Source organism: Erithacus rubecula, assembly GCF_903797595.1.
Source record: "Erithacus rubecula genome assembly, chromosome: 13".
Lineage (NCBI taxonomy): Eukaryota > Metazoa > Chordata > Aves > Passeriformes > Muscicapidae > Erithacus > Erithacus rubecula.
Window position 1 is genome coordinate 19,706,679 of NC_136665.1, and position 26,158 is coordinate 19,732,836.

At 48.5% G+C, this 26,158-nt stretch overlaps 1 protein-coding gene across 2 annotated transcripts in view; it reads left to right on the top strand.

Annotated features, from left to right (window-relative positions):
- GRM7 (glutamate metabotropic receptor 7) overlaps positions 1-26,158 on the top strand; it is a 163,473-nt gene that overhangs the window by 126,066 nt on the left and 11,249 nt on the right. For both annotated transcript variants that reach the window (XR_013775717.1, XM_079316959.1), the window contains exons 8-9: positions 2,666-3,601; positions 20,773-21,019. Coding sequence is in view for 1 of the 2 variants with exons in the window: in XM_079316959.1 (XP_079173085.1) it covers positions 2,666-3,601; positions 20,773-21,019 (1,183 nt within the window). In the remaining variant the exon portion in view is untranslated. The remainder of the gene's footprint in view (positions 1-2,665; positions 3,602-20,772; positions 21,020-26,158) is intronic.

Genomic DNA, 26,158 nt, shown 5'->3' on the forward strand with positions numbered 1-26,158 from the left:
CAGAGGTGTCAGGCTGCTCTGCTCACTGCAGGGGTTTGTTTGGCACCATGCAGACCTGGTGGGTTTTGCCTCCACCACCTTGCAGGCTCAGAGCTGCCTCAAGGCTCCCCTGAGCCAGGGAAGTGGAAAGCAGCTCCAGTGTGAGTGAAACACCCTGTCTGGGCCAGGCATCCTCTGCATCCTCCCTGGCACTCTGGCTTATCACCACTGTCATCTCCTGCAGGGATTGCAGTTGATATTTTTGCAGAAGACTCTGCTGAGGATGTGTTATTGACATATTCTTAGCTTAAAACCATTATCGTGGTAAATCCCTGGATTTAAAAGCTAATTACAAGACATTAATAGCTGAGCCTGAAGAGCTAAGTCATGCAAATATCGCTGTCTGCAAAGTGGAATATCCACAAATGTGTGAAGTGCTGAGTTAGGAGCTGCAGTCTGGAGGTGGCAATAAATCTGAGCCCAGTCCTCGGAGCCTCTGGGCTCTGTGTGTCCATGAAATTAATGGCACTATCATTATGAAAGTGGTATCAGGGAACGTGGCTATTTTCTTCCCTGAGTAGGTTAATTACCACTAATGTAATTATTTTTGTACTGATTTTTATTTTAATCAAACATTGCACGAAACAATTAAGTTCAGAACAAATGGCTTATTATGGAAATGTTTGTGGCAGAGGGAAGCAAAGCAGCAATGTTTGAATTATACACAGAGATTGAGTTACTTTGTTCATTAAAATGAACAATTACATTAGGCCTTATGAGACAGACTAAGCATTTCTTGTTAATGTTTGTTCTATAGTGAACATAATGAGGATATTTGTTGTGAGTGGATCCAATCTCTCTTGCTTGAGGCGTTCAGGACTTGGGGGATGTGTGGAGCAGGGAGAACATCCCTCCCAAATCTGCCAGAGCTGAGGAGGGGGCTGCTCCTGTCCAGAACATCCCTCCCAAACTGCCAGAGCTGAGGAGGGGGCTGCTCCTGTCCAGAACATCCCTCCCAAACCTTCAATTAAGGTTTGAATTGAATTGAATAATTAAGGCATCTGGTCCAAGAAACTCGTCTGAGAATTTTCACTTGTAGGGAAAATCATGGAGCTTGTCAGCATTTAAGTGACCTAAAGAAAAACAGGTGAAATTTTGTTTTTAATAAACTTGGTCACATCTCTCCCAGGGGATCAGGTTCTGTGTTTGGAACAGACACACACAGAGTGCTGTGGCCATGAGGTGCTGGTGGCTGGTGTGGGAATGCCAGGACCTTCCCAGCTCCCAGTCTGGACCCTTTCATGGGGCTCCAGTGCTAAACCTTCCTTTTCTTGGGAGCTGGTGAGTGGCTTTAGTCAGGCATAGTTTGAAATTATTTGAGTCTGATTGTCCACAGTACATGGGAGCCTTTGTCACACACCTTGGAGCTGAGGATTCTCCAGACTGCAGAGTAAGTGAGACTTTGCATGTGTTTAATAGAATCATTTATCATTTGCATTCCCAGAAGCACATGTGATATTTCACAAGCTGAATGTGACTTTGAAATGAAATATTATCTAATTAATGCAATTTTCAGTGATGACCATATTCTTTGTCCTTCATATTTCTCACCTGGCTTGTATGGCAGACCTTCCCTCATTCCCACCAGCCCCATGCCCTATAGAAAACACATTTCCACCTCATTTCAAGTCTTCCCCTGCTCAGTAGCAGCTCCAGAAGGGAGATCTCTGTTCTGTCTGGGTAAGAATCCCCAAGGTTTTTGGAAAGCAGCCTTGCAAATGTGAGTCCTGCCCTCCCTCAAGGTTTGCAATGTCCTTACTAATTCTCATGAAAAAGCAGGTTTTCAGTCTCGTGGTTTATCTGGGGCTGTACATCCTTCCATCAGACTTAACAACAAATAGAAATGAGAAATGGAGGCAGTGAACACAGTTAGGGGCCAGGGCCCCACACAGAGGCCCAGGGTGGCTCTGACACCTGGGAACTTTGTCCAGCTGGGTTTTGTGCTGGGGCTCCCCTGTCCCCTCCCTTCATTCCCAGCTCGTGTCTGTGGCTGCCAGCCCTAACCCAGAGCCCGTCTGTGTCCCACGGATTGAGGAGATGCAGGGGGGAGAGGAGTGTGTTCTGTGCCCCCTTGGAGTGCAGCCAGCCCTAGACCAGCCCCAAGCCAGGCCTAACCCCATCCTGTCTGTCCCACAGATTGAGGAGATGCACTGGGGAGAGGGGTTTGTTCTGTGCCCCCCTCAGTGTGCAGCTCTAAACCAGCCCTAAACCAGGTCTAACCCCAGCCCATTTGTGTCCCCCAGATTGAGGAGATGCAGTGGGGCAGGGGAGATGCAGAGGGGTTTGTTCTGTGCCCCCCTCAGTGTGCAGCTCTAAACCAGCCCTAAGCCAGGCCTAACCCCAGCCCATTTGTGTCCCCCAGACTGAGGAGATGCAGTGGGGCGGCGGCGTGCGGGCCGTGCCCCCCTCACTGTGCAGCCAGGCCTAACCCCCAGCTCTAAACAAGCTCTAAGCCAGCCCCAAGCCAGGCCTAACCCCATCCTGTTTTCCACAGATTGAGGAGATGCAGTGGGGCGGCGGCGTGCGGGCCGTGCCCCCCTCACTGTGTAGCCAGGCCTAACCCCCAGCTCTAAACAAGCTCTAAGACAGCCCTAATCCAGGCCTAACCCCATCCCGTTTTCCACAGATTGAGGAGATGCAGTGGGGCGGCGGCGTGCGGGCCGTGCCCCCCTCGCTGTGCAGCCAGCCGTGCCGGCCGGGCGAGAGGAAGAAGATGGTGAAGGGGATGCCGTGCTGCTGGCACTGCGAGCTGTGCGACGGGTACCAGTACCAGGCCGACGAGCTGACCTGCCTGCTGTGCTCCTACAGCGAGCGCCCCAACGAGAACCGCACCGGCTGCCGCGCCATCCCCATCGTCAAGCTGGAGTGGCACTCGCCCTGGGCCGTCATCCCCGTCTTCCTGGCCATGCTGGGCATCGTGGCCACCATCTTCGTGGTGGCCACCTTCATCCGCTACAACGACACGCCGATCGTGCGCGCCTCGGGCCGCGAGCTCAGCTACGTGCTGCTCACCGGCATCTTCCTGTGCTACATCATCACCTTCCTGATGATCGCCCAGCCCGACGTGGCCGTCTGCTCCTTCCGCCGCGTCTTCCTGGGGCTGGGCATGTGCATCAGCTACGCCGCGCTGCTCACCAAGACCAACCGCATCTACCGCATCTTCGAGCAGGGCAAGAAGTCGGTGACGGCGCCGCGGCTGATCAGCCCCAGCTCGCAGCTGGCCATCGCCTCCAGCCTCATCTCCGTCCAGCTGCTGGGCGTCTGCGTCTGGTTCGCCGTCGACCCGCCCAACGTCATCGTGGATTACGACGAGCAGAAAACCATGAACCCCGAGCAGGCCCGAGGGGTTCTCAAATGTGACATCACGGATCTACAGATCATTTGTTCCTTGGGCTATAGCATTCTGCTCATGGTGACGTGCACTGTCTATGCCATCAAGACTCGGGGGGTCCCGGAGAATTTTAATGAAGCCAAACCCATTGGATTCACTATGTACACTACCTGTATAGTATGGCTTGCCTTCATTCCAATATTTTTTGGCACTGCCCAGTCAGCGGAAAAGGTAGGTGAGAGTGCGCAGGTACCTGAGGATGCTCTGTGGTTGTAACGACGTGCTGGTGCTCAGCTTCCCGTGGATTTCCAGCTGAGCTCTCCAGTCAGCTCCTTCCTGCCTCAGGGGCCAGCTGTGGCACTGCTCTCGTGGGCCGTTCATTTGATAAACTGGCAAATGATCAATAGCAATCACATTAGCCGTTAGTTTTATTGTTGCATCTATTTCAATTGTTTCTTTGCAGCAGGATAAGTGGGAATTAGCTGTCATATTATCCACAAAGAGGCATCTCCTAACTAAATCATTTGGAATACAAGATGTAAACAAGGAAACTGTCAGAAAGTACTGGGGTGGACTCCTGTGCCTCTGGACCCGAGCCCTGAGGGCAGTGTGGGGTCTGGGGAGTGCAGAGAGCAGCCCCAGGACACATTCACACCTGGGGGAAGGGCCTGCCCTGAGCTGCTGTGGCTGAGCCCAGTGGCTCCAGTGATGCCCCAGGATGCAGATTCACTGTTACTCCTCTCTGGAGAAAAGCTGGCATTTCAGAGGGATTGGCAAATTCCTCCAAGTCCTGTATTTAGAGAGCAATGGTGATTCTGGGCTGTGCTGAGCTGCTGTCAGTCTGGTTTACCCCTCCAGCCCAGCTGGAAACTGCTGCCACATCCTTCCCTGTGCTGTGCTTTGAATCCAGGCATCCCTCACCTGTCTCACCCCAGCCCTGCCCCTGTTATCCCCAGATCCTGAACTGCCCTTCCTCGTGCAGGAAACAGCTTTGGCTTCTTTTTCCACCTCTTATTTTCATTTCACATTTGTTGTGGAGCACAGAGGGAACAGGCTCAGTGCTGTGGGTGGAATTACTGTGTCTGCTCAGTGGCAGAGCCTGCTGGCAGCACCCAGAGCTGCTCAGCAGTGACAGTCTGAGGTTCCATGTGCTCCTGGAGCTGAGCTTAAGCTCCTTAAAGCCGGGCTCTGGGAGCGCTGGGTTCAGCCCATGTGGGACAGCAGAAGGGATGATGGTGGTGATGGTGGTGATGGTGGTGATGATGATGATGATGATGAATCTCATCCAGAGATTTCCCCCAGAGCACAGAGGATGGGACAGGGCAGGCAGCCCCTCACTGTGCTGTGTCCCAGCCTGGGGACACTGGGGACAGCAGTGGCTGCTCTGTGCTGCTGGGGCTCAGCCCATTCCTTGGGCTGGAAGCTGCTCTGTTCTGTCCAGCAAAGCCCCCAGTGTGACCCCCTTGTGTGTGGAGGACCCAGGTCCTGTCCCTGTGTCCCTGTCCCTGTCCCCGTGTCCCTGCAGGGCTGGGGGAGCAGAGCTCAGTGCCAAGCCCCAGTGCTGGCCCTGCTCCTGCCCCTGCCCTGCACACAGCTGGAGCTTTGCTGCTTTCCTGTCTTTCCTGGCACTCCTTTTGGCTGGGGGTGCAGGGATTGTGCTTTTTGGTGCTTGCTACTGATTTCCTGTCAGATATTTCCTCTGGAAAATATTGTGCCTTAGCTTAGCCACGCACGTCTGTGCTGAAATGGAAATTGCACCTGCTGGAAAATCTCATGCAGCACCATCTTTTAAACTGAGGAATGGGGTTATATATAACACTGTGGGTTTCAGTGTATGGATTTATTTTATTTCATCGATAAATACAAGCATAATGTTGTTCAGTAAAAGGCATATTGAAAACACCTGCCTTGTTCAGGGTAGAGAATAACACCTCCAACAACAACAAAAAACCCGAGTAATGTGCTGCAGGTAATTCATAAAAGGTGAATAATTCAAGCAGGAGCTGCTGAGCAGGTGGAGGGAGGCCAGGTGTGAGGAAGGGCAGAAATGTGAGTTTCTCCAGGATGGAGATGAGCCATGAGGCACATGGGAGGTGGCACGTGGTAAAAGCAGATTTCAGTCCTTTTTACAGCTTGAGTTCACTCAGGCAGTTTCCTTGTCCACCAGCAGAAATGGAGAGAGCACAGTGGGTGTGAATTATGGGTCACTGGGATTTGTGGGCTTTGTTTGGCAGTGCAGCACGTGGATCCCATGGGTGTGGAATGTGCTTGTCCTTGGCAGGTTCCAGCACTCCTGGAGTGCCCAGGGCTGGGGAACAGAGCTCTGAGCTCCTGCCCCATGCCTGGGCACTCTGCTTTGGGGGGTTTCCTGCATTGAGGACATATCCTAAAACTGCTGTCACCTTGGAGGAGCAGGACAGCTCTGGGGACAGGAATTGTGCTGTGCCTGCTCAGAGCAATCCTCCATGGCTCTGAAGGAGGAGAGATTTATACTGGATATGTGGAAGGAATCCCCCCTGTGAGGAGGGGAGACCCTGCCCAAAGAAGCTGAATGTTCCCCTGAAATCTCATTTTCTCAGATTATGTCATTGGGCTGATGGAGGGAGAGATGTCATTGTTACATTTTCATGTTTCATAGAGATTCTGCTGCCTCAGAGCTCTGATTGCTTTTATTTAGTAATTGTGCTAAGATTAAAATAATCGATTGCTGGATGTGTTTACAAGCCAGTGAGAGCTGTCAGTGTGCTCCTGAATATATCCTGCCCGTGGGATTCTTTCCTTGAATGCTCCTCAGGAGTTTTTTCAAGTTAAAAAAAGTTCTAACCAGGACTGAGTGAGAGGTGACTTGTTAAGGCTGTCCTGCTTGGGAGCTTGATTCTTCCTGCAAGGATGAGAAAAAAGGGAAAAGCTGGAATAGGGAAGAGTTTTGTCACCTTCCATCAGCTTATTTTTGCATGAGCTTTCAGCTGTAAACTGTTGGGGTTTTTTGGGGGGAGTTTGTAGGTTTTGTAATGAAATTTGAAGTCCCTAATCCCATCAGCTCTTCCACCTTCCTTCTTGTTTCTCTAGTTGTTTTTTCAATGCCCCTTTTATTCAAATCAATAAGCAGGGCAAGTCAGGCATATTTGGCAGCAACACTTTTACTTATTGTGTTGAGTGTTCCATAAATACTATAATTTAAAGGCACATGCAAAATGGGTCCTTGTTCAGATTAAATAATGTCACATTAGCACAGGAGCACTTCAGTCTCTGTTCTATTTTTTGGTGGAACTAAATTACCCTTCAATTCCCTGTAACACAAATACCAATTAGCCAGGTAGGACACACTTTTATTTTCTCCCTTGGGAAGGCTTGGGCTGACAGTTGCTATAGCAACTCTACATATGTGGATTTGGGAGTTATGAGGAATTTAATGCAACATTTGTTGGAGTTTTACACTGTTGGACTGTGGAGAAAACCAGGCTTTGAGGCTTGCAGGGAATGTGGCTGAGTCTGCCATGAGCTGGGCTCACACAGGGACAGTGTGCGTGGCAGCTTTTGTTTAAATTCACAGATGGAAACCACAAACTCCTGATAACAGCAATTTCTCATTGGTGCACTTTCACTTCACCCATCACTTCATTGTCTGCATGTCCAGATGTTGAAGTTCTTAAATTTTTCCAGCCTTGATTGTATCCCTGAGAACACCCTGGGATTCCAGGATCTGACATTAGAGCTTCAGCCTGGACTGAAGAGCAGCTCAGACCCTCCAGATCCTCACAGCACTTGAAGGGCATTGAAGAAAATCCCCTTTTGGGGAGTGCTGGAGTTCTGCATTTTAACTGAGGAGAAATTCAGTGTTCTTTGAAATCTAGGAGTGAAATCATCAGTGGGATTTTTGGAAGGCTGATAACCTTCACTGCAAAAGTGATCCTGGCCTGGGTTTTGATCAGGTTGTGTAAAACAGCTGAAAAGTGTATAAATACCCTTGTGAGAACCTTTGAGTGTTTATAGAGATTCAATTCTAATTTCTGTGGAACTAAACACAGATTTTAAGCACAGCTCTGGGCCAAGTTCTCAGCAAGGTTTCCTGTATTACCTTCTGTATTCATTTGGCCTCTCCAGTGGGAAGGGGGGCTGTGACCAGCCAAACCCCAGCCAGATTAAAAGCTGCTAATGGTTTCACGCTAAAGGGGAGCTCAGGGTTTCCATGTGTGTCCTGGAGGTGCTGCAGGATCCCAGGCTCTGGAGCTGCTGATCTCTGGCCTCTGTTCCTCTCCCTGATGCTCTGGGTGGAGCTTTGTTCCCTGAACAGACACTCACAGTGACCTCTGAGCTCCTGGAGGAGAGAACATCCCAGGAAATTGGGGATATTCCTGACCTGGCTGGTTCCTGGAGTCCCTCTGCCACAAAGAATGGAAAAGAGAAAGAAATTCAGCCAGGAAAACTTGGTGCCCAAGTGTCCCACAGCCCCACTGGTGCAGCAGAGAGAAGGGGATCTGTGACTGGGGGATCTGTGACTGGGGGATCTGTGACTGTGGGATCTGTCACTGGGGGATCTGTGACTGTGGGATCTGTCACTGGGGGATTTGTTATTGGGGGGATCTGTCACTGGGGGATCTGTCACTGGGGGATCTGTTATTGGGGGGATCTGTCACTGGGGGCTCTGTCACTGGGGGATTTGTTATTGGGGGATTTGTTATTGGGGGATCTGTGACTGGGGGATCTGTTATTGGGGGGATCTGTCACTGTGGGATCTGTCACTGGGGGATTTGTTATTGGGGAATCTGTCACTGTAGGGATGTGTCACTGGGGGATCTGTTATTGGGGGGATTTGTTATTGGGGGATCTGTCACTGGGGGATCTGTCACTGGGGGATCTGTTATTGGGGGATCTGTCACTGGGGGATCTGTGACTGTGGGATCTGTCACTGGGGGATTTGTTATTGGGGGATTTGTCACTGGGGGATCTGTCACTGGGGTTTGACACAACAGGGATGGCTTGGGAAGGAGCCTCTTCTCCTCAAGGGGGTGTCTGGAAAAAAACAACACATTTTGGCAATGAACAAATTTTCTAGCTTGTATTCCCAAGCCCCTGGGAAAGGGGTTTCTGCCTTTCCTGTCCTGTCTGGGGGTTTCCAGCCCAGTTCAGGCAGGCAGGGAGCAGCACACCCTGAGCAAAACCAGGGCTGATTGCAGTAATTAGATCCTCCTCAGAAGACCATAAATTAAGGGTGATTATGATTCTTGAAAGAACAGCAGCAGAAGGTACAAGCAACGTTGCTCTGCTTTATCCCATTTGCTGCATTGTAATGCTCCTTTCATGTTAATATGTACTTTTGTAGTAAAATCTAATTGCAAACACTGAGCAGGCAGAGCCCAAGGCCACAATCGTGCTGCACATAATTACCTGGGGAGGGGGGGCTCCCCAGCCAGGTAGGGCAGGGCTGCCAGGTAATTAACAATCAGCTAATTGGGGCAATCTTCATTTACTGCAGCAGTGTTTCTGTCTGGGGCAGGGATTGGTGTCCTGTCTCACAGGGACCTGGGCTCAGCTAAGGAGTGACTTCACTCCTGTCCCCAGGAGCTGCCGTGTCACCCAGGGACCCTCTGAAGTGGCTGCTTTGGTGTTGGCAGTGAGGGATCTCTTTGCTGTGGTAATTCCAGCCTTTTCCATTCTTAGCTGTGCTGAGGAGATAGAAAAAAAATTTTTTTTTTTTCTTTTTTTGAAGATGGGAAAATAAATGGAACCCGGAAAGGGCACACACACGGTGTCAGGAAAGGAAAAGTGGGGAAGGAGGGTCTCATTGCCCTGGAATTCTGCTGCATACTTAACTGCCTCTGGCTAAAAAGCAACACAATTTTTAAAGGGAAAAACGTGTAGGTGTTTAATGCATAGTGTTGACATGTACTTTTTTTGTTCCTCTTTTTTTTTTTTTTTTTTTTTTTTTGGAAGATGTGGAATTGCCAGGAGGGTTTTATATCTGAACAGCCATCTCTGCACGGGCCCCTGGCAGCCCCATCAGGAGTTTTTATCTGCAGCACAAACTGACAGCCCCTCACCGGGAAATAATTGTGGCTCCGTGGAGTCCAGGCAGTAATTACTGTGTTGATGAAACTTTTCTCTTTGCTTGCATTGTGATACCTCTGAATGTCAAACTCACTTGGGCTGACAACATAATTTCCCCAGCAGAGCTCTCGCATCGCCCCTGCCACGCTGCTGGGAGGGGCTGGGGGCTTTTCCAGTTTGCTGAATTCCCAGGGAAAATCTCAGCCTTGCAAAGCCCTGCCCTGGGATTAACACTGGGCAGTGCTGGGCTCGGGGCAGCCACCCACAGGAGCCAGGGGTGGCTGTGGAGTTATGGAATAGCCCTGAAAAGGGAATTAAAAGGAATCAATCATGGAATAACTGGCTGCAGACAGGGCAGGGGCAGTTTGTTGGGATGTCTGTGCAGGCAGTTCCCGTTTGTGAGTGTGTAGGTTCCTGGGAGTGCTCAGGAACCATCCCTGAATATTTAGAAACCATCCCTGAGTGTTCAGGAACCATCCCTGAATATTTAGAAACCATCCCTGGGAGTGCCCAGAAACCATCCCTGAATATTTAGAAACCATCCCTGATTGTTCAGAACAGGCACTTCAGGAGGGGATGTGGTGATGAACGTGCTGGAGCTGCTGGTTCATTATGGGATTTGGTGATCCCAAAGGTGATCCCACGACTTTAATGAACATTTTGAATTTCCTGCGTGTGCAAGGCTTAAGGTAAGTGTATCCAAAGACGGTGTGGTTCCCCAGAGGGGCTGACACATTCCTGCAGCCATCGTGCTCGGTAATAGAAATTGCCTCGTGTTTTGTCTTTGAGGCATAAGCTTAGCAGAAAGTAGAAGAGAAACAACAATGAATTCTTGTAGGCTGAAACAAAAATTTGTGTCCCAACCCTACCTCATGGAAAGTGCTTTTTTTGGGGCATGTTTGTATTTCTGCAATAACAGCTTTTCTTGCACTGTTGATTGCTCATTAAGCACCATCCATTCAGCCCTTAACTGCCTCTGGCACAGCAGGAAAAGCCGAGTTCAGCCCTGGCTAGGCCCAGCCTGTGGTGTCACCAGTGAAAAACAATGTTGATTATAAATTGGGTAACTCGAGTTCACAAATGCACCTTGGCCTTACCTCTAGAGACTACTGAGTGCAGAGGGAGTAGGAGGAAAAACATGGGATGAACAATATCCTCTCATCTCCCTCTTGTTCCCTGGGATTTACATCTCCAGTCAGAGCAGCCTGTAAAGGTTCATGGAGACAATTAGATATCGTTTGGAGACAATTAGATATCATTTGGAGACAAGACAGCTCTTTGGTTGGACAGATCCTGCTGAGCAGCAGGAGTTCAGCAAGGGGAGGAGATGCACGGGAGAGCTCACACACTCTCCTAGGTCTGGAGGGAAAAGCAATGGAAATCAATTCCTTTAGCCAAGGTGCTTAAACGTGATTAGAGCTGGAGAAAGTCTTGTGAAACCCGGTATTAGGGAGTAGTTAAGATTTATTCTGGTGCCTTAATTGGAGGACCAGGGAAGTCAAGTGATTTGATTCTGCAGAAGTTCAGAATCAATGTTGTTTTAGCGGGTTTTATTGACTGGAGGATGAGCTCTGATAACGACTGAGATAAGGAAGGGAGGCCAGGGGGACTCAGCCCGGCTGGGGGATTTCCTGGGGCAGAGCCCAGCCCTGGGAGGTGTCACAGCGGCTGCAGGCACCAAAACCAGGCTCTGCTTTTCTGGATCCTGTTAAAACAGATTTAATGTTGCAGATTGACACTAGCATCTGCGGCTCATTAACTTCTGTCAGGCCACGGAGGAGTTAAACACCTTGTCAGGAAAATGAACCCACAAACACCAGGGGTTTGTGTCCAAAGGAGGCAGAGGAGTCCTTTTGCTTTATTCCAATAAAGGGAGGGGCCATGGGGCATCCCCTGCGGTCTCAGATTTTTGGAGGTGCAGCCTCCTTTTATCCCAATTTCCCTCTCTCTGTCCCCATGGGCTGAGGTACCTGAGAGGCACAGACTGCCCAAACACCTGATACCTGAGATTCCCTCTCATGTACAACCCTTCTTTTAATTTTTAATTCTTATAGAATTTATGGTTTTTCCCCGTTGCTTCTTCCATCTTCCAATATCCAATTTCATTTCTCAGCAAACCTGCAGTTTGTTTGTAAAGGCAAATCTCTTTTCCCATTCACCAATCAGTGGAATCCATCCCATTGTTTCTTTTCTATCTCAGTGCTGGTTTTATCTCCCACAGCTGGTTTGTCAAGACAAACCCGGCATTGCTCTCCATGTGAGTTGATTTGGGTTTGAAACTCGGGTTTTCTCCCCAGCTTGCTCTCAGTCCGAGCACCCCAGTGAAGCTGCTGCTGGGGGGTCTGTGAATAATTCCGGGTGTTCTCTGAGCTCTCTCTGGCTGACCGGGAGGAGATTCCAGAGTTTCCCCGGAGCTGGGGATGAGGAACAGGAGCTGCCCTGGACTGAGAATAGTTCGGGTATTGCTGGAAATTGTCAGAGCAGCGCCTGATCTGAGATTTGGGTTATTCCAACCACAATAAGGCAGCGTTAGGTAATTAAGAGCGAAGCTCTTCCCTGATGCTCTGGATTAGGTTGGTACCTCCCAAAGATACGGGGGAGCGGCTGGAATTTGGCAGGTCCTGAAATGACAGAGTGTTCGCAATGAAACCGCGTTTAAATGAGCGCCGCAATGATCGTGTATTGCGGGATTACCCGTTCCCGGTTTATCACAATAGCGCCCATCTGCGAGCGGGCAGGGATGAGGAGGAGGAGGATGAGGATGCGCTGGGCAGTTTCCATGGCAACGGCGCGTCCTAATTGGGGTCCATTAGCAGCAGCCGGAATTGGCTGGCTCCAGTCACTGAGTTAATGAAATGCAGAAAATGAACAGCGCCCGGTGTCCCCCGGCTCATCCCGGACCTTCCCCTGCTCCTGGGCTCTCCTGCCTGGGGTGGGAGATGAGGAGGGTCGGGGAGCCCCTGGGGACCCCTCGGGTGGGCATTGTCACCGGGGGATGCTGCGGCAGAGCTCGGTGTGAGCTGCCCGTGGCTCTCCCAGGGCCATCTGAGCCCTGTGTGTGTCCAGCCTGTGTGAGCCTCGAGCTGCTGCCCACCCCATGTCTGACCGTTTATTTTTGTTCTTGTTTTGATGCTCAAATGGCTTTTCTTTAGTAGAAGGAATTCTTTTCCTTGTGCCAGGTTTAACTCCTGTCGATGGCTGCTCAGGAACAGAGGCTGTGCTGCCTTATCCAGCAACCTTCCCTTCTTTCAGGCAGCTCTGCCACTCTCCCTGTTCACTCTCATCCTTCAGAAAATGAAATCATTGTTACAGGGTGGTTTGGGTTGAGAGGGACCTTAAATCCCCCCCAGTGCCACCCCTGCCATGCAGGGACACTTCACTGTCCCAGCTGCTCCAGCCCCAGTGTCCAGCCTGGCCTGGGCACTGCCAGGGATCCAGGGCAGCCACAGCTGCTCTGGCCATGCTAATAAAGAAATAAATAAATGAAAAAATAACCCAGTTATACTAATAAATGAATTGCTGCCTGCTCTGGGTACTTGCCTGCAGCCTTTAGTCCCCCCCAGCACATCCCACACTCCAGCCCTGTGCTGGCAGAGGACATGTCCAGTTTTCTCTAAGTAGCCCAGCAATATGTAAATGCTCTGGTTTAACTAATAATTGCATTATCATTTCAAAAGTCTCTGAAAAACTGGCTTGTTTCATATATGCGTGTTTGTCAGTGGTTTTTATTGCCAGTGCTCTACTCCAAAGGCCTTTAAAGAGAAGTAATAAGTGTGGGATTATCCTTTCCCTCTCCCCCTCCTGCACTGACACTGGCTTGCACTTCAAATTTCCCTGAAGGTCTCCAAGCAGAATTAGATCTTACTTTGTATGCAAATACATGGAATAGATTCTCAGGATGGGCCTGGCTCAAACTTGACTGACATTGAAAGATTCCAGCTGGATTTTTGGGATTTGTAGCCCTGGGAGAGGTGAAGTGGCCCCAGTCAGTGCAGGGGCACGGGCAGCTGAGTTTGTTTTCTGTTTTGGAATGCTCTGTGTGCCCCTGGGGCCATCCCAGTGCCCTTGGGGACATCCCAGTGCCAGTCCCAGCACTGGGCAGTGCCCACCACCTTGCAGAGACACAGCCCTGGGGTCTCACTTTATTTTCCTCAAAATCCCAAACTGAGGGTTGCAGGGTTGGTTTTTTTTCTCCTTTTGCATTGAATTATTCAATAGCTGAAGTGAGTAAAATCAAAGATTTCTAGGCTGGTGACGTTTGGAATATAAGAAGGATAGCAAAATCTGTTTCATTTGAACTCTAATCTCTGGTCATGTATAAAATGAATAAAATGCAATAAGTGTGGAGAAATATGATTTACAGCAGCAGCCAGAGTCTGGCTCTGAATACCCGAAAATGCCAAGATTGTGTGTCAGTCAATTTAGCAGTGCAGTGGCAAGGGGGAGCAATGCAATGAAGGTTTTTTCTTTTCTGTCTTTCCTTTTTTTTTTTTTTTTTGTTTTTGTTTTCTGGAAGAAGTGACAGATGAGGAATTATTTCTAGCTCAAAAAACCAAGTGCTCAGCCCGTGAGAGAGGGAAAAGCCATTATTTTAATAATAGAAGTTGAGGACGTACATTGCTCCTGCTGCACTTTGTGTTTGCCTCTTTTAGTGATGTGCAACTTTATTTTGGAGCAATGATCACAAACAGGAATGGCAGGTAAGAGATGTCAGACAGTTCTGAGGATTGATAATGGGATTTGTGGAGCTCTTCCCTCTGGCTGTGACTGCAATCTCTGATCACCCCCAGACCCCTGGGGGAACCTGGAGGGTCTCAGGACATTCCTGCACTGGGGAATGGCTGAGATCCTGTGGGGGAACTGCAAATTGTGCCCATCCCCTTGGCCATGCCCATCACCTGTGGCTCCAAGCACTGCTGGGCACCTTTGGTGTCTGTAGCTGCTGGAGAAAGCCAAGGAGCTCTTTCTGCAGCAGAGGAGAGCAGGACTCTGGATTTTGTCTGTGGGACTTGTGGGGTGGCCTCTGAGGCTGCTCCAGTTCCTCTCTCAGCCATCAGGTGCTGTCTGAAAGCTGCACTTGCTTTTCCATTGCTGCTCTGTCCAATTATCTGGCTAATTTAATTTCCTTCCAGATAAGCTGTTAGAGTTTCTGTCTCAGGCTGGAGAGACAAAATTCCTCCTCTTCTGCATCTGCATCAGAACCCTCAGAGCAAGTGCTGCAGCATTTGCTGCTTTGAGTTATCACACAAGTTATAGATATAACCCATAAACGTTTATTTTTGGTGCATGCAAATTTCTTGCATAAGGAAGCTCCTAATATAAGGGAACGAGCTGTATAAAATATTTAGCTGGAATAACGGAGATATTTAAACCACAGCCATTCACTGCAAATGTCCTGCACATGTTTTGCTGTGAAGCTGCAGCTGGAAACCTCAATGTGCTGGGGGGAGGTGGAAAGGAGCCCCTGACAAGGTGACACAAGGTGACATCAGGAGCAGCAGGCACTGGGAATTGGGAATTTGTGCAGGTGTGACTCTGGGAATGTTGGGAATTGGGAATTTGTGCAGGTGTGACTCTGGGAATGCTGGGAATTGGGAATTTGTGCAGGTGTGACTCTCTGGGAATGTTGGAAATTGGGAATTTGTGCAGGTGTGACTCTGGGAATGCTGGGAATTGGGAATTTGTGCAGGTGTGACTGTCTGGGAATGCTGGGAATTGGGAATTTGTGCTGGTGTGACTCTGGGAATGTTGGGAATTGGGAATTTGTGCAGGTGTCACTCTCTGGGAATGTTGGGAATTGGGAATTTGTGCAGGTGTGACTGTCTGGGAATGCTGGGAATTGGGAATTTGTGCTGGTGTGACTCTGGGAATGTTGGGAATTGGGAATTTGTGCAGGTGTCACTCTCTGGGAATGTTGGGAATTGGGAATTTGTGCAGGTGTGACTGTCTGGGAATGTTGGGAATTGGGAATTTGTGCAGGTGTGACTGTCTGGGAATGTTGAGAATTGGGAATTTGTGCAGGTGTGACTGGGAATGTTGGGAATTGGGAATTTGTGCAGGTGTGACTCTCTGGGAATGTTGGGAATTGGGAATTTGTGCAGGTGTGACTCTCTGGGAATGTTGGGAATTGGGAATTTGTGCAGGTGTGACTCTCTGGGAATGTTGGGAATTGGGAATTTGTGCAGGTGTGACTCTGGGAATGTTGGGAATTGGGAATTTGTGCATGTGTGACTGTCTGGGAATGCTGGGAATTGGGAATTTGTGCAGGTGTGACTCTGGGAATGTTGGGAATTGGGAATTTGTGCAGGTGTCACTCTCTGGGAATGCTAGGAATTGGGAATTTGTGCAGGTGTGACTGTCTGGGAATGTTGGGAATTGGGAATTTGTGCAGGTGTGACTCTCTGGGAATGCTGGGAATTGGGAATTTGTGCAGGTGTGACTCTCTGGGAATGTGTTTTCCTTGCTGGCTGTGAGAACAGGCTGGGCCATGATCCCTCCCTGCTCCTGATCCTTGGGATGCTGCAGGGGCTGCCACAGCCTCCTGCTCTCTTCCAGATGCTCCTGTCTGAGCAATTCTCACTCTGTTGGCATGAGCTGGGTGTTGGGTGTGATTTTTCCCTGGCAGGGATGTGCAGGTGTGTTTGGGGTTCTCAGGGCTCCTGCAGTGCCCTCACCCAGCCCTGCACACCCAAATGCCCCAGGCCACATCTGCATTCAGCTCCTTCCACTCCCTGTGTTTTTGCAAACACGCAGCACAGGGGAAGCTAATTTTAATTTTTATTAAAAAGTGTTTCTCATTCTTATATATTTGCACAACATAATGTAGAGAATGAGATAGAATCTTCAGATGACCTGGAAAAGCCTTCTGGGAGATTTATAAACCCTCTACTTCATCTGTAAGAACATTTGTTTTAATTCCCATATAAAAGTGAGATAAATTGGCTTGTAATAGCACGAGTCCAAAAATATCTCAAGTTACCACTTTATTTCCATATTGCAACATAACACAATTCAGTGCATAATTAGAAAGCTGAGTTAGAAAAAGGAGCAGTTGCTCCTGATTAGACTGAAGGCAAAGCTTTAGGCTGCAGAAAGGATTCCAGGCTCCTAAAGGGACTTTTCAAAGCTCTGCAGCTCTGGGTTGAGTTGTTCTCTAAACTGTAAGTTCAGTTCTTCTGGCCCAGCAGCTGGAAATCTATCCTGGGCTGGCAGAGGCAGAGATCAGTGCTTTGCTTCCCAGAGAAATCACAGTTCATGCAAAACCAGCCACTGATGTATTTTGTTCTATAAAAATTGCCCGTTATTAGATGTGTGTATTCCAGACCAGTCCAATTTTCTCTCAGGGTTTTGAGGGCAATTTTTTGTGATTTGCATGAATAAAGCCAGAATCTGGAAAACATAAAAATCTAAAATTCAAATGGAAATCACTTATGTAAAAGCAGTGATAAAATCTAGGTGCTTTTGCATGTGAATGATGTCCTCAGGGCTGGGTTTTCTCCAGTGCCTGCTTCAAAGTCCTGCATTTGTAGCTCGGTGTGTGAAGTTAAAATTTGTCAAAAGTCAGAGTCTGCTTGAGAGAGAGGAGATTTGAGTGAGGGTGACCCTTCAGATTTGTCCTTCTGTCATAGCAGATGTGACTTCAAACCCTCCAGGGGTGGCCTGGGAGAGCAGCACCACATTGGTTTGGGAAAGATTTGATTCCTCTGGCAGCACTTCCAGTCATGGGATGGGTTGGGAGGGACCTGAAACCCCATCCAGGGACCCTAAACCCTATCCAGGGACCTTAAACCCCATCCAGGGACCCTAAATCCCATCCAGGGACCCTAAATCCCATCCAGGCACCTTAAATCCCATCCAGGGACCCTAAATCCCATCCAGGGACCCTAAATCCCATCCAGGGACCCTAAATCCCATCCAGGGACCCTAAATCCCATCCAGGGACTCTAAATCCCATTCAGGGACCCTAAACCCCATTCAGGGACCTTAAATCCCATTCAGGGACCTTAAACACCATCCAAGGACACTAAACCCCATCTAGGGACCTTAAATCCCATCTAGGGAACCTAAATCCCATACAGTGCCACCCCTGCCATGGCAGGGACACCTCCCCATGTCCAGCCTGGCCTTGGGCACTGCCAGGGATCCAGGGGCAGCCACAGCTGCTCTGGCAATTCCATCCCAGCCCCTCCCCATGCTCCAAGCCAGGAATTCCTGCCCAAGATCCCATCCAGCCCTGCTCTGTGGTGGTTTGAAGCCATTCCCTGTGCCCTGTCCCTCCATCCCTTGGAATTCCTCCCTCTCCAGGTTCTTGGAGCTCCTTCAGGCACACTTGTGTCACCCCAGAGCTTCTCCCCTCCAGGCAGAACAGGCTCGGTCCCAGTTCTCATTCATTTCAAGTTCGAGCATCTCTCACTAAATCTGCATCTTAATTTCTTAATTTAATCTCAGGTTTGGGAGCTGCCAGCTGTAAAAGGCACGCAGGAGTTATTAGAGTGCCATTGTCAGTTAAATCTGATCCTTTGTACTCCAAGTCAGCCATTTGCATTCATCTAAAATGCTTCCCCAGAATTTATCAGAAGAAGTGAAATAAGAAATGAAATAGTTTCACGTAAACTGCATTTTTATGTCTGGCTGGTAAAACCACAAAGCAGAGATAAAACACATAAAACTGAGGCTCTGCATAATAAGCATATCTATTAGTTTCCCTTATCTTTAGGCTGCTCCCATTTGTCATGAGAAGCTTTGTGTGTCACTCATCCCTCCTTGTTCTACAAATGCTCTTTTCTCCCTTGTCTTTTATCTCCCATCAGTATTTGTAAGGTGGGAGCTCTGGTGAGGTGCTGCCAAAGACCCCTTTGATTAAATAATCATTTCACCTTCAACCCCTTTCCAGCAGGAAAAATGAAGAAATGAATTCCTGAGCTGCTGCTGCTCTGCTGGGCACAGCAGGGAAGGTGCTGCATCAAAAGGTGCCCAAAGGGTGAGGCAGCTCCCAGTCAGACCAGCTCCCACTGGGCAGCCCTGGAGCTGCTGCAGAATGGCCCTAATTAGATAAAAATAAATTATAATTATGATAAAATTCATTGAAAATGTAAAATTATGTAGCGTATGATTTTATAATGATATAACTTAAAATTTTATATTATAAAATGAAATAGGTGGTGGCTGTGTGTGGCAGCTGCAGGGGCAGCCCTGGTGCTCTGGGGACATTTGTGCTGCTCTCAGAGCTTTTCCATCAAAGTTCAGGCTGAATGGGAGGAGAAGAGGAAAAGTGTTGTGGAGCAAGAGCACCCTCCATGTGGGATGCTTTCCCCATCTCCCTGGGTTTCCTGTATATTGAATTTCTGAGGAGGATCTCTGGATGCTGCTGCCTCTCCAGCTCCCCCACACCTGTGCTGTGCTATCTCTGTGCTTTTTAATCGTGCTGAATCCTCCAAAGTTGTGAGAATTGTTCTGGTTTATCTCTTACCTGTGTCCTCTGAAAAGACAGTTAAAAAAAAAAAAAAAAAAAAAAAAAAAAAGGGAGGGGGGTAAAAAAGGCTTTTCTACCCCTGTATATTTGCAGAGTACATTTTTTAATCCCTTTGAATACTCATCTCAGTCCCTGTTCTCTGGCTTGAAAATATTTTTCCACAATAATGAGCACAGCTGAGTGTCACGAGCACAGAAATTGTTGTGCATCCTCTGCAAAGTTATTGCAGTGAATTGCAGAGAATTAAAGTATGGTTAAAACAAGAAAATCCCACCTTCCTCAATGTTTCTAAAGGTCAGAAATTCCTATTAACTTGTGTTAGTATAGTGGGTGGGGGTGAAGTGCTGCAGGCTGGCCAGGCCCAATGTGTGTAACGCATGCAGGCTGGTTAAAAATCACTTTACAGTGAGTATTTGTGTGTGCAGTGCTGGCCAGGAGTGTCACATGCAGGCTGGTTAAAAATCTCTTTATTACAGTGAGTATTTGTGTGTGTGTGCAGTGCTGTGTGTAACATGCAGGCTGGTTAAAAATCTCTTTACAGTGAGTTTTTTTGTGTGTGTGCAGTGTTGTGTGTAACATGCAGACTGGTTAAAAATGACTTTAGGTTTTTTAATGTGTGTGTGTGTGACATGCTATGTGTGTAACACATGCAGGCTGGTTAAAAATCACTTTACACTGGACATTTCTGTGCATTGCTGTGTAACATGCAGCCTGGTTAGAAACCACTTTACATTTTTAGATGGGTATCTGTGTGTGCAGTGCTCTGTAACATGTGCAGACTGGTTAAAAATCTCTTTATAGTGAGTATTTGTGTGCAGTGCTGTGTGTAACATGCAGACTGGTTACAAATCTCTTTACACGGGGTATCTCTGACTCTGTATAACACATACAAACTGGTTACAATGACTTTACACAGGGTATCTCTGGTTAAAAATCTCTTTATACAGGGTATCTCTGTGCTCAGTGCTGTGTGTGTACCACATACAAACTGGTTACAATGACTTTACTCAGGGTGTCTCTGGTTACAATCTCTTTACATGGGGTATCTCTGGTTACAATGACTTTACACTGGGTATCTCTGGTTACTATGACTACACAGGGTATCTGTGCTCAGTGCTGTGTGTAACACATACAAACTGATTACAATGACGTTACACAGGATATCTTTGGTTATAATCTCTTTATACAGGGTATCTCTGGTTACAATGACTTTACACAGGGTGTCTCTGGTTACAATCACTTTACATAGTGTGTCTCTGGTTACAATCTCTATTTATGGGGTGTCTTTGGTTACAATCTCTTTACACAGGGTGTCTCTGGTTACAATCTCTATTTACAGGGTGTCTGGTTACAATCTCTTTACACAGGGTGTCTCTGGTTACAATGATTTTACACAGGGTATCTCTGGTTACAATCTCTTTACACAGTGTGTCTGGTTACAATCACTTTACTCAGGCTGTCTCTGGTTACAATCAATTTACACAGGGTGTCTCTGGTTACAATCTCTATTTATGGGGTGTCTTTGGTTACAATCTCTTTACACAAGGTGTCTCTGGTTACAATCTCTTTACTCAGGGTGTCTCTGGTTACAATGATTTTACACAGGGTGTCTCTGGTTACAATCTCTATTTATGGGGTGTCTTTGGTAACAATCTCTTTACACAAGGTGTCTCTGGTTACAGTCACTTTACACAGGGTGTCTCTGGTTACAGTCACTTTACACAGGGTGTCTCTGGTTACAATCTCTATTTATGGGGTGTCTCTGGTTGCAATGGTTTTACACAGGGTATCTCTGGTTACAATCTCTTTACAAAGGGTGTCTCTGGTTACAATCTCTTTACACAGAGTGTCTCTGACTCTGTGTAACCCCTCTCTCCCACAGCTCTACATCCAGACCACCACGCTGACCATCTCCATGAACCTGAGCGCGTCGGTGGCGCTGGGGATGCTCTACATGCCCAAGGTTTACATCATCATCTTCCACCCCGAGCTCAACGTGCAGAAGCGCAAGCGCAGCTTCAAGGCCGTGGTGACAGCGGCCACCATGTCCTCACGCCTGTCACACAAGGCCAGCGAGAGGCCCAACGGCGAGGCCAGGACCGAGCTGTGCGAGAGCCTGGACCCCAGCAGTGAGTGGGGACAGCCTGTGTGGGGGGACAGCTCTGCTTGGGGGGACAGCCCTGCTTGGGGGGACAGCCCTGCCTGGGGGGACAGCCCTGCTTGGGGGGACAGCCTGTCCTATGTGGGGGGACAGCCCTGCTTGGGGGGACAGCCCTGCCCCACCCTGCCCCGCCCCGCCCTGCCCCACCCAGCCCTGCCTCACCTGCTTGTGCTGCTCCATTGCTGCCACAGCCCGGGGCTGGTGGGAAGTTCACTGGGTTTGGCTCTAGCGGGTTTGAGATTCTCTGTTTTGGCTCCAGCGGGTTTGAGATTCTCTGTTTTGGCTCCAGTGTGGGTTTGAAATTTTGGCTCCAATATGGGTTTGAAATTCTCTGTTTTGGCTCCAGTTTGAGTTTGAAATTCTCTGGTTTGGCTCTGGTGTAGGTTTGAAACTCTCCATTTTTGGCTCCAGTGTGGGTTTGAAATTCACCATTTTGGCTCCAGTTTGAGTTTGAAATTCTCTGTTTTGGCTCCCATATGGGTTTGAAATTCTCTGTCCTGGCTCTGGTGTAGGTTTGAAATTCTCCATTTTTCATCCAGTTTGGGTTTGAAATTCTCCATTTTTGGCTCCAGTGTGAGTTTGTGTTTGAGTTTGAAATTCTCTGGTTTTGGCTCTGGTGTTTGAGCCGTGCCTTTTGGCAGGGTGAAAGCTCAGGAAGGGTTCAGGAGCTGTGAGTATCTTGTGTCCCCTGCTTTCCCCCTGTGGCTGAGGGATCAGCACACCCCTGGGCACAGATCCAGCTGGCCCTGGCAGGGACAGGTCCCACCAAATGCAGGAACTGCTAACCCGAGTTTCCATCCTGTTTCTTGCAAAGTTGCTTTGCAAAACTCTCACAGTCCCTCAAGATTCCCATTTAGGGATTTTATCTGGTCTCAATGCAAATTTTGCCACTGATTTAAAAGGAAAATAAATGGCAAAGACACTTGTAGTTTCCTTAATGTGCATAGCAGAGGATAGCACAGCACGAAATTACAGACTGAGGCCATCAAATCTGATCTGCATTTGAATTGGAAGGAGCTGAGGAAGGAGACAGCTGCAAACTGCTCAGCACACTGCAAAGGTTTGGGCACGACTGCAGCTTTTGTGCAAAAGCAGATGTGAATGGGAGAAATGCCTCTTCCCTGCCCCTGCTCTGCCCCTTCCTGTCCCTTTAATGCTGGAATTCCTGTCCCTAATGCTGCTGGAATTCTGTCTGGAGCAGGCAGCAGATCCCTGACATTGCACTTTCCCTCCTCCCTGCAGCATTTCTCTCTGATCTCTGACCATGAAGGTACAAAACACATTCCAGCTTAAAACTTAATTCATCCCTGGGAGCTGGACTGGGTTCTGAGATGAGACAGGGAGGAAATGGTTCTCACAAGTTCAGGACTGTGTTGGACAGAGTGAAGGAGGAAATAAAGGAATTCCAGTTATTCCATATCAGTTATTTTTGTTATTCCAATAACAGCCCTGGGCTGTCCCCCAGGGACACTCAGGGACCTCTGCCAAGGCCAGTTTCAGGGAGAGGGGGGAGGAAAAGAGAATTTGGAATCCAGCTGGGCAGGGCAGGGGGATGTGCTGCTGGTGCACTTCACTAATCACTGAAATTAGTTTCTCCCCCACAAAACCCCAAATCCAACTTTATGTCCATACATAAAAAATGGCTTTGATGGTTTTATAGCAATTACACTTTAAAAATATTTTATACTGTGGGCAGGGAAATTTCCAGTCAGAAAATAGGAAATGTTCATTACAAATTGCCCTGGATGCATCAACTCTTGGAGCAATTCTTTTTAAAAATCTCAAATATCTTCTTTCAAAAGAAAACCAAAGGATGTTTTTTCAGTATTTCTTGGTGCAATTGGCTTTGCTGCCCTGGGATGGCCCCTGGCTGTGGGGCAGGGCTCTGGAGCTCAGGGAAATTCCTGGGGAGGATCAGAACCAGAGCTGGCCTGGAGCTCTGGGCAAGGACAGAGGGGTTTGCAGCTGGATTTTCTTTTTGTACAGTGGTGGTTTCCAGTTTGATTTGCTCTCTATACAGTGGTGGTTCCCAGTTTGATTTTCTCTCTGTACAGTGATGGTTCCCAGTTTGATTTGCTCTCTGTACAGGGGGGTTCCCAGTTTGATTTGCTCTCTGCACAGTGATGGTTCCCAGTTTGATTTGCTCTCTGCACAGTGATGGTTCCCAGTTTGATTTGCTCTCTGCACAGGGTGGTTCCCAGTTTGATTTGCTCTCTGTACAGGGTGGTTCCCAGTTTGATTTGCTCTCTGTACAGGGGGGTTCCCAGTTTGATTTGCTCTCTGCACAGGGTGGTTCCCAGTTTGATTTGCTCTCTGTACAGGGGAATTCCCAGTTTGATTTGCTCTCTGTACTGTGGGGTTCCAGTGTGATTTTCTGTCTCATGGGCTGTGCTGGTGTTTGCTCAGCTGCTGGAGCTGCTGGAAAGATGTTGCAAAGATCTCCAAGTTTCAGTAGCCCTTTAAGAGAACAGAGCAGCTGTGGCTGCCCCTGTTCCCTGGCAGTGTCAGGGTTGGACACTGGGGTTGGAGCAGCCTGGGACACTGGGAGGTGTCCCTGCCATGGCAGGGGTGGCACTGGGTGGGATTTGGGGTATTTTCCAGCCCAGACCCCTCTGTGGTGACAGGTTGGAGATGTGAAGGTTTGTGATCATCCTTGAACATCCTGAGGAACCACTGCACACAGCTCTGGGGCAATCTGCTGGAATTCAGTAAAAAACAAAATGTGCAGAGCACTTGGGAGGGGGGTTTGGGGTGAGAGTAAAAGCAGCCAGTGATTGAGGTGAGAGGAGAACCCCCTGAAATGCAGTGAGCTCCTCTCCCTGGAGCAGGACTGGCTGTGTCACACATTCCATGGCATCCCTGGAAAAGCAGAAGTTCCACAAGCTCAGCTCCAGCCACGCCGTGGGAGGGCTGGGAGGGCTTTCATGCTGGTGGGATAAATCAAGGCCAAGCCTCCCAATCTCTTCAGGAAAACTCTTAATCATTGCTGTTTGCCATCTGGCATGTGCCTGCTGCCACTGCTGCACGGCTTTCCCTGCTGGGGCACGTGGGGATCAGCAGGAGCTGCAGCACAGCAGCTCCCAGCCTGGGATCAGCCTGCTCTGCTCTCTGTGTGTCTTTGGTTGGATTCCACTGCTTGGGAAGGTGTTTCTGGTGGAGCCTGAGGTGTTTCAGGCAGTGAGTGCTCTGCTCCAGTTTCTGCTGCAGGAGCAGAGTCAGACAGGGAGAGAAACACTTGAACCTCCAACCCAAACTTAATTCATACTGAGATTTACATGTAATTGCTCCTTCCACCTTCCTGGGGAAAACTCAGGGTGATGCCAAGGAACCTGTGAGTGCCTCTGGGGCTGAGGAGGGATGGGGGGTCTGAAACTGCAGCCAAAATCCCCCGAGCTGGTTGAGGGGAGAGGAGAGAGCAGCCAGCTGAGGCAGCCCTGCTCCCTGTGCACTGCCCCGTGCTTGGGCTGCCTGAGCTCCCTGCCCTGCTCTCCTGCTGCTGCCCAGGGCTGGTTCCTGGCAGGAGCTCAGGGCAGGCAGGCTGGGAGTGTTCCCTTGCCCACACCTGTCCTACACTCAATGTGTTTACTTTCCCTGTAGACTCCATACCAGCAGTAAGAAAGAGTGTTCAAAAGTCTGTTACTTGGTACACTCTCCCACCTACTGTGTAGCTTTTGCCTGCTTTCCCAAAAGGTAAGGAAAACACAGCTTTTATTATTTTATTCTCAAATGATTATTATTATTATTACTCTTTTTATTATATACATAATAATATGACAAATGTTCATTAGTGCAGCTGTGTTAAAACAAATATCAAACTTAAAAATTGTTCACAATCCTGTTATCATGAGCTGCCATGGGAGGGTTTCCTGGGCAGGGGAGAGCCCTGACCTGGGGGTTCCAGTCCCTGTGCTGGAATCTCTGAGCTCTGAGGGGTCTCCTGCTTCCCACCACTGCAGCTGGATCCCCAAAAAGCCCTGGAGGATGGAGATATTGGCTTAAAAACAAACAAACAAATGATCAAAAGTTAATTCTGGCTACCAGCTCTGAGAACTAAGGAAATGATTTCTGAGTCACCCCCAGCACCTCCACCCCCAGGGCTGGGCAGCAAAGAGAGAACATTTGCCAAAGTGTGATGGATAAAACTGTCAATGGCTCCAAAACTGTCAGTGGTTCCAAAACTACCAATGGTTCCAGAACTATCAATGATTCCAGAACTATCAATGGTTCCAAAACTACCAATGGTTCCAAAAAGATCAGTGGTTCCAAAACTACCAATGGTTCCAGAACTATCAATGGTTCCAAAACTACCAACGATTCCAGAACTATCAATGGTTCCAAACTATCAATGGTTCCAGAACCACCAATGGCTCCAGAACCACCAATGGCTGCCAGGATTTGGAAGAGCTGCTTTCCCCACGGGCAGGGCAGTGGCCCCTGGCTCTGTGGACAGGAGTGAACAGTTTTTGAGGGCTGCCTTTCCCTGCCTGTGGCTCCTCGTGGTGACCTGGTGATGTGTGAGCTGCTCTGCTCTTTGTGGCTGCCTCAGCCTGGGGTTCCTGCTGTCCTGGGGCAGGGAGGGGTCAGGAAAAACTCTGGTTACCCCCCTTTAATGAGTGTTTCTCACAGCTCCATGTGTGCCCAGGGGGCTTTGCTGTGGGAGAAAGAGGACTTCTGGACAGCAAATTAATGTGATTATGCAGAAGCTGATTTATTGTTTACTTTTAGCTTTAATTATATATTTTAAGACTGCTGTTTGATTGGTGCTTTTGTGCTGCTCTTGCACTTTTCAGGTACGATGATTGGTTGTTTAAAACTCTGCTGCTCACTTTTATTTTGGGTTTTTTAATTTTGGCATTTTGCTTTTCAGCTCTTTTTTTAAATTTAGCACAATTTATGTTTTAGTGGTCTTGAAGGGTTCTAACAAGTTGCAGAAAAACATTTAAAAATGGCTTATTTTGTGCACCTGTTACAAATATTGATCTAAACTAAGAAATATACAGAAAACAGCTAAGCATGTGAAGGAACAGCAAAATATGGAGAAAATCAGCTAAATGTGTTTTTTCTGGTGAATATGATACAGAGCACAGGCTGGATTGTTCAGACACAT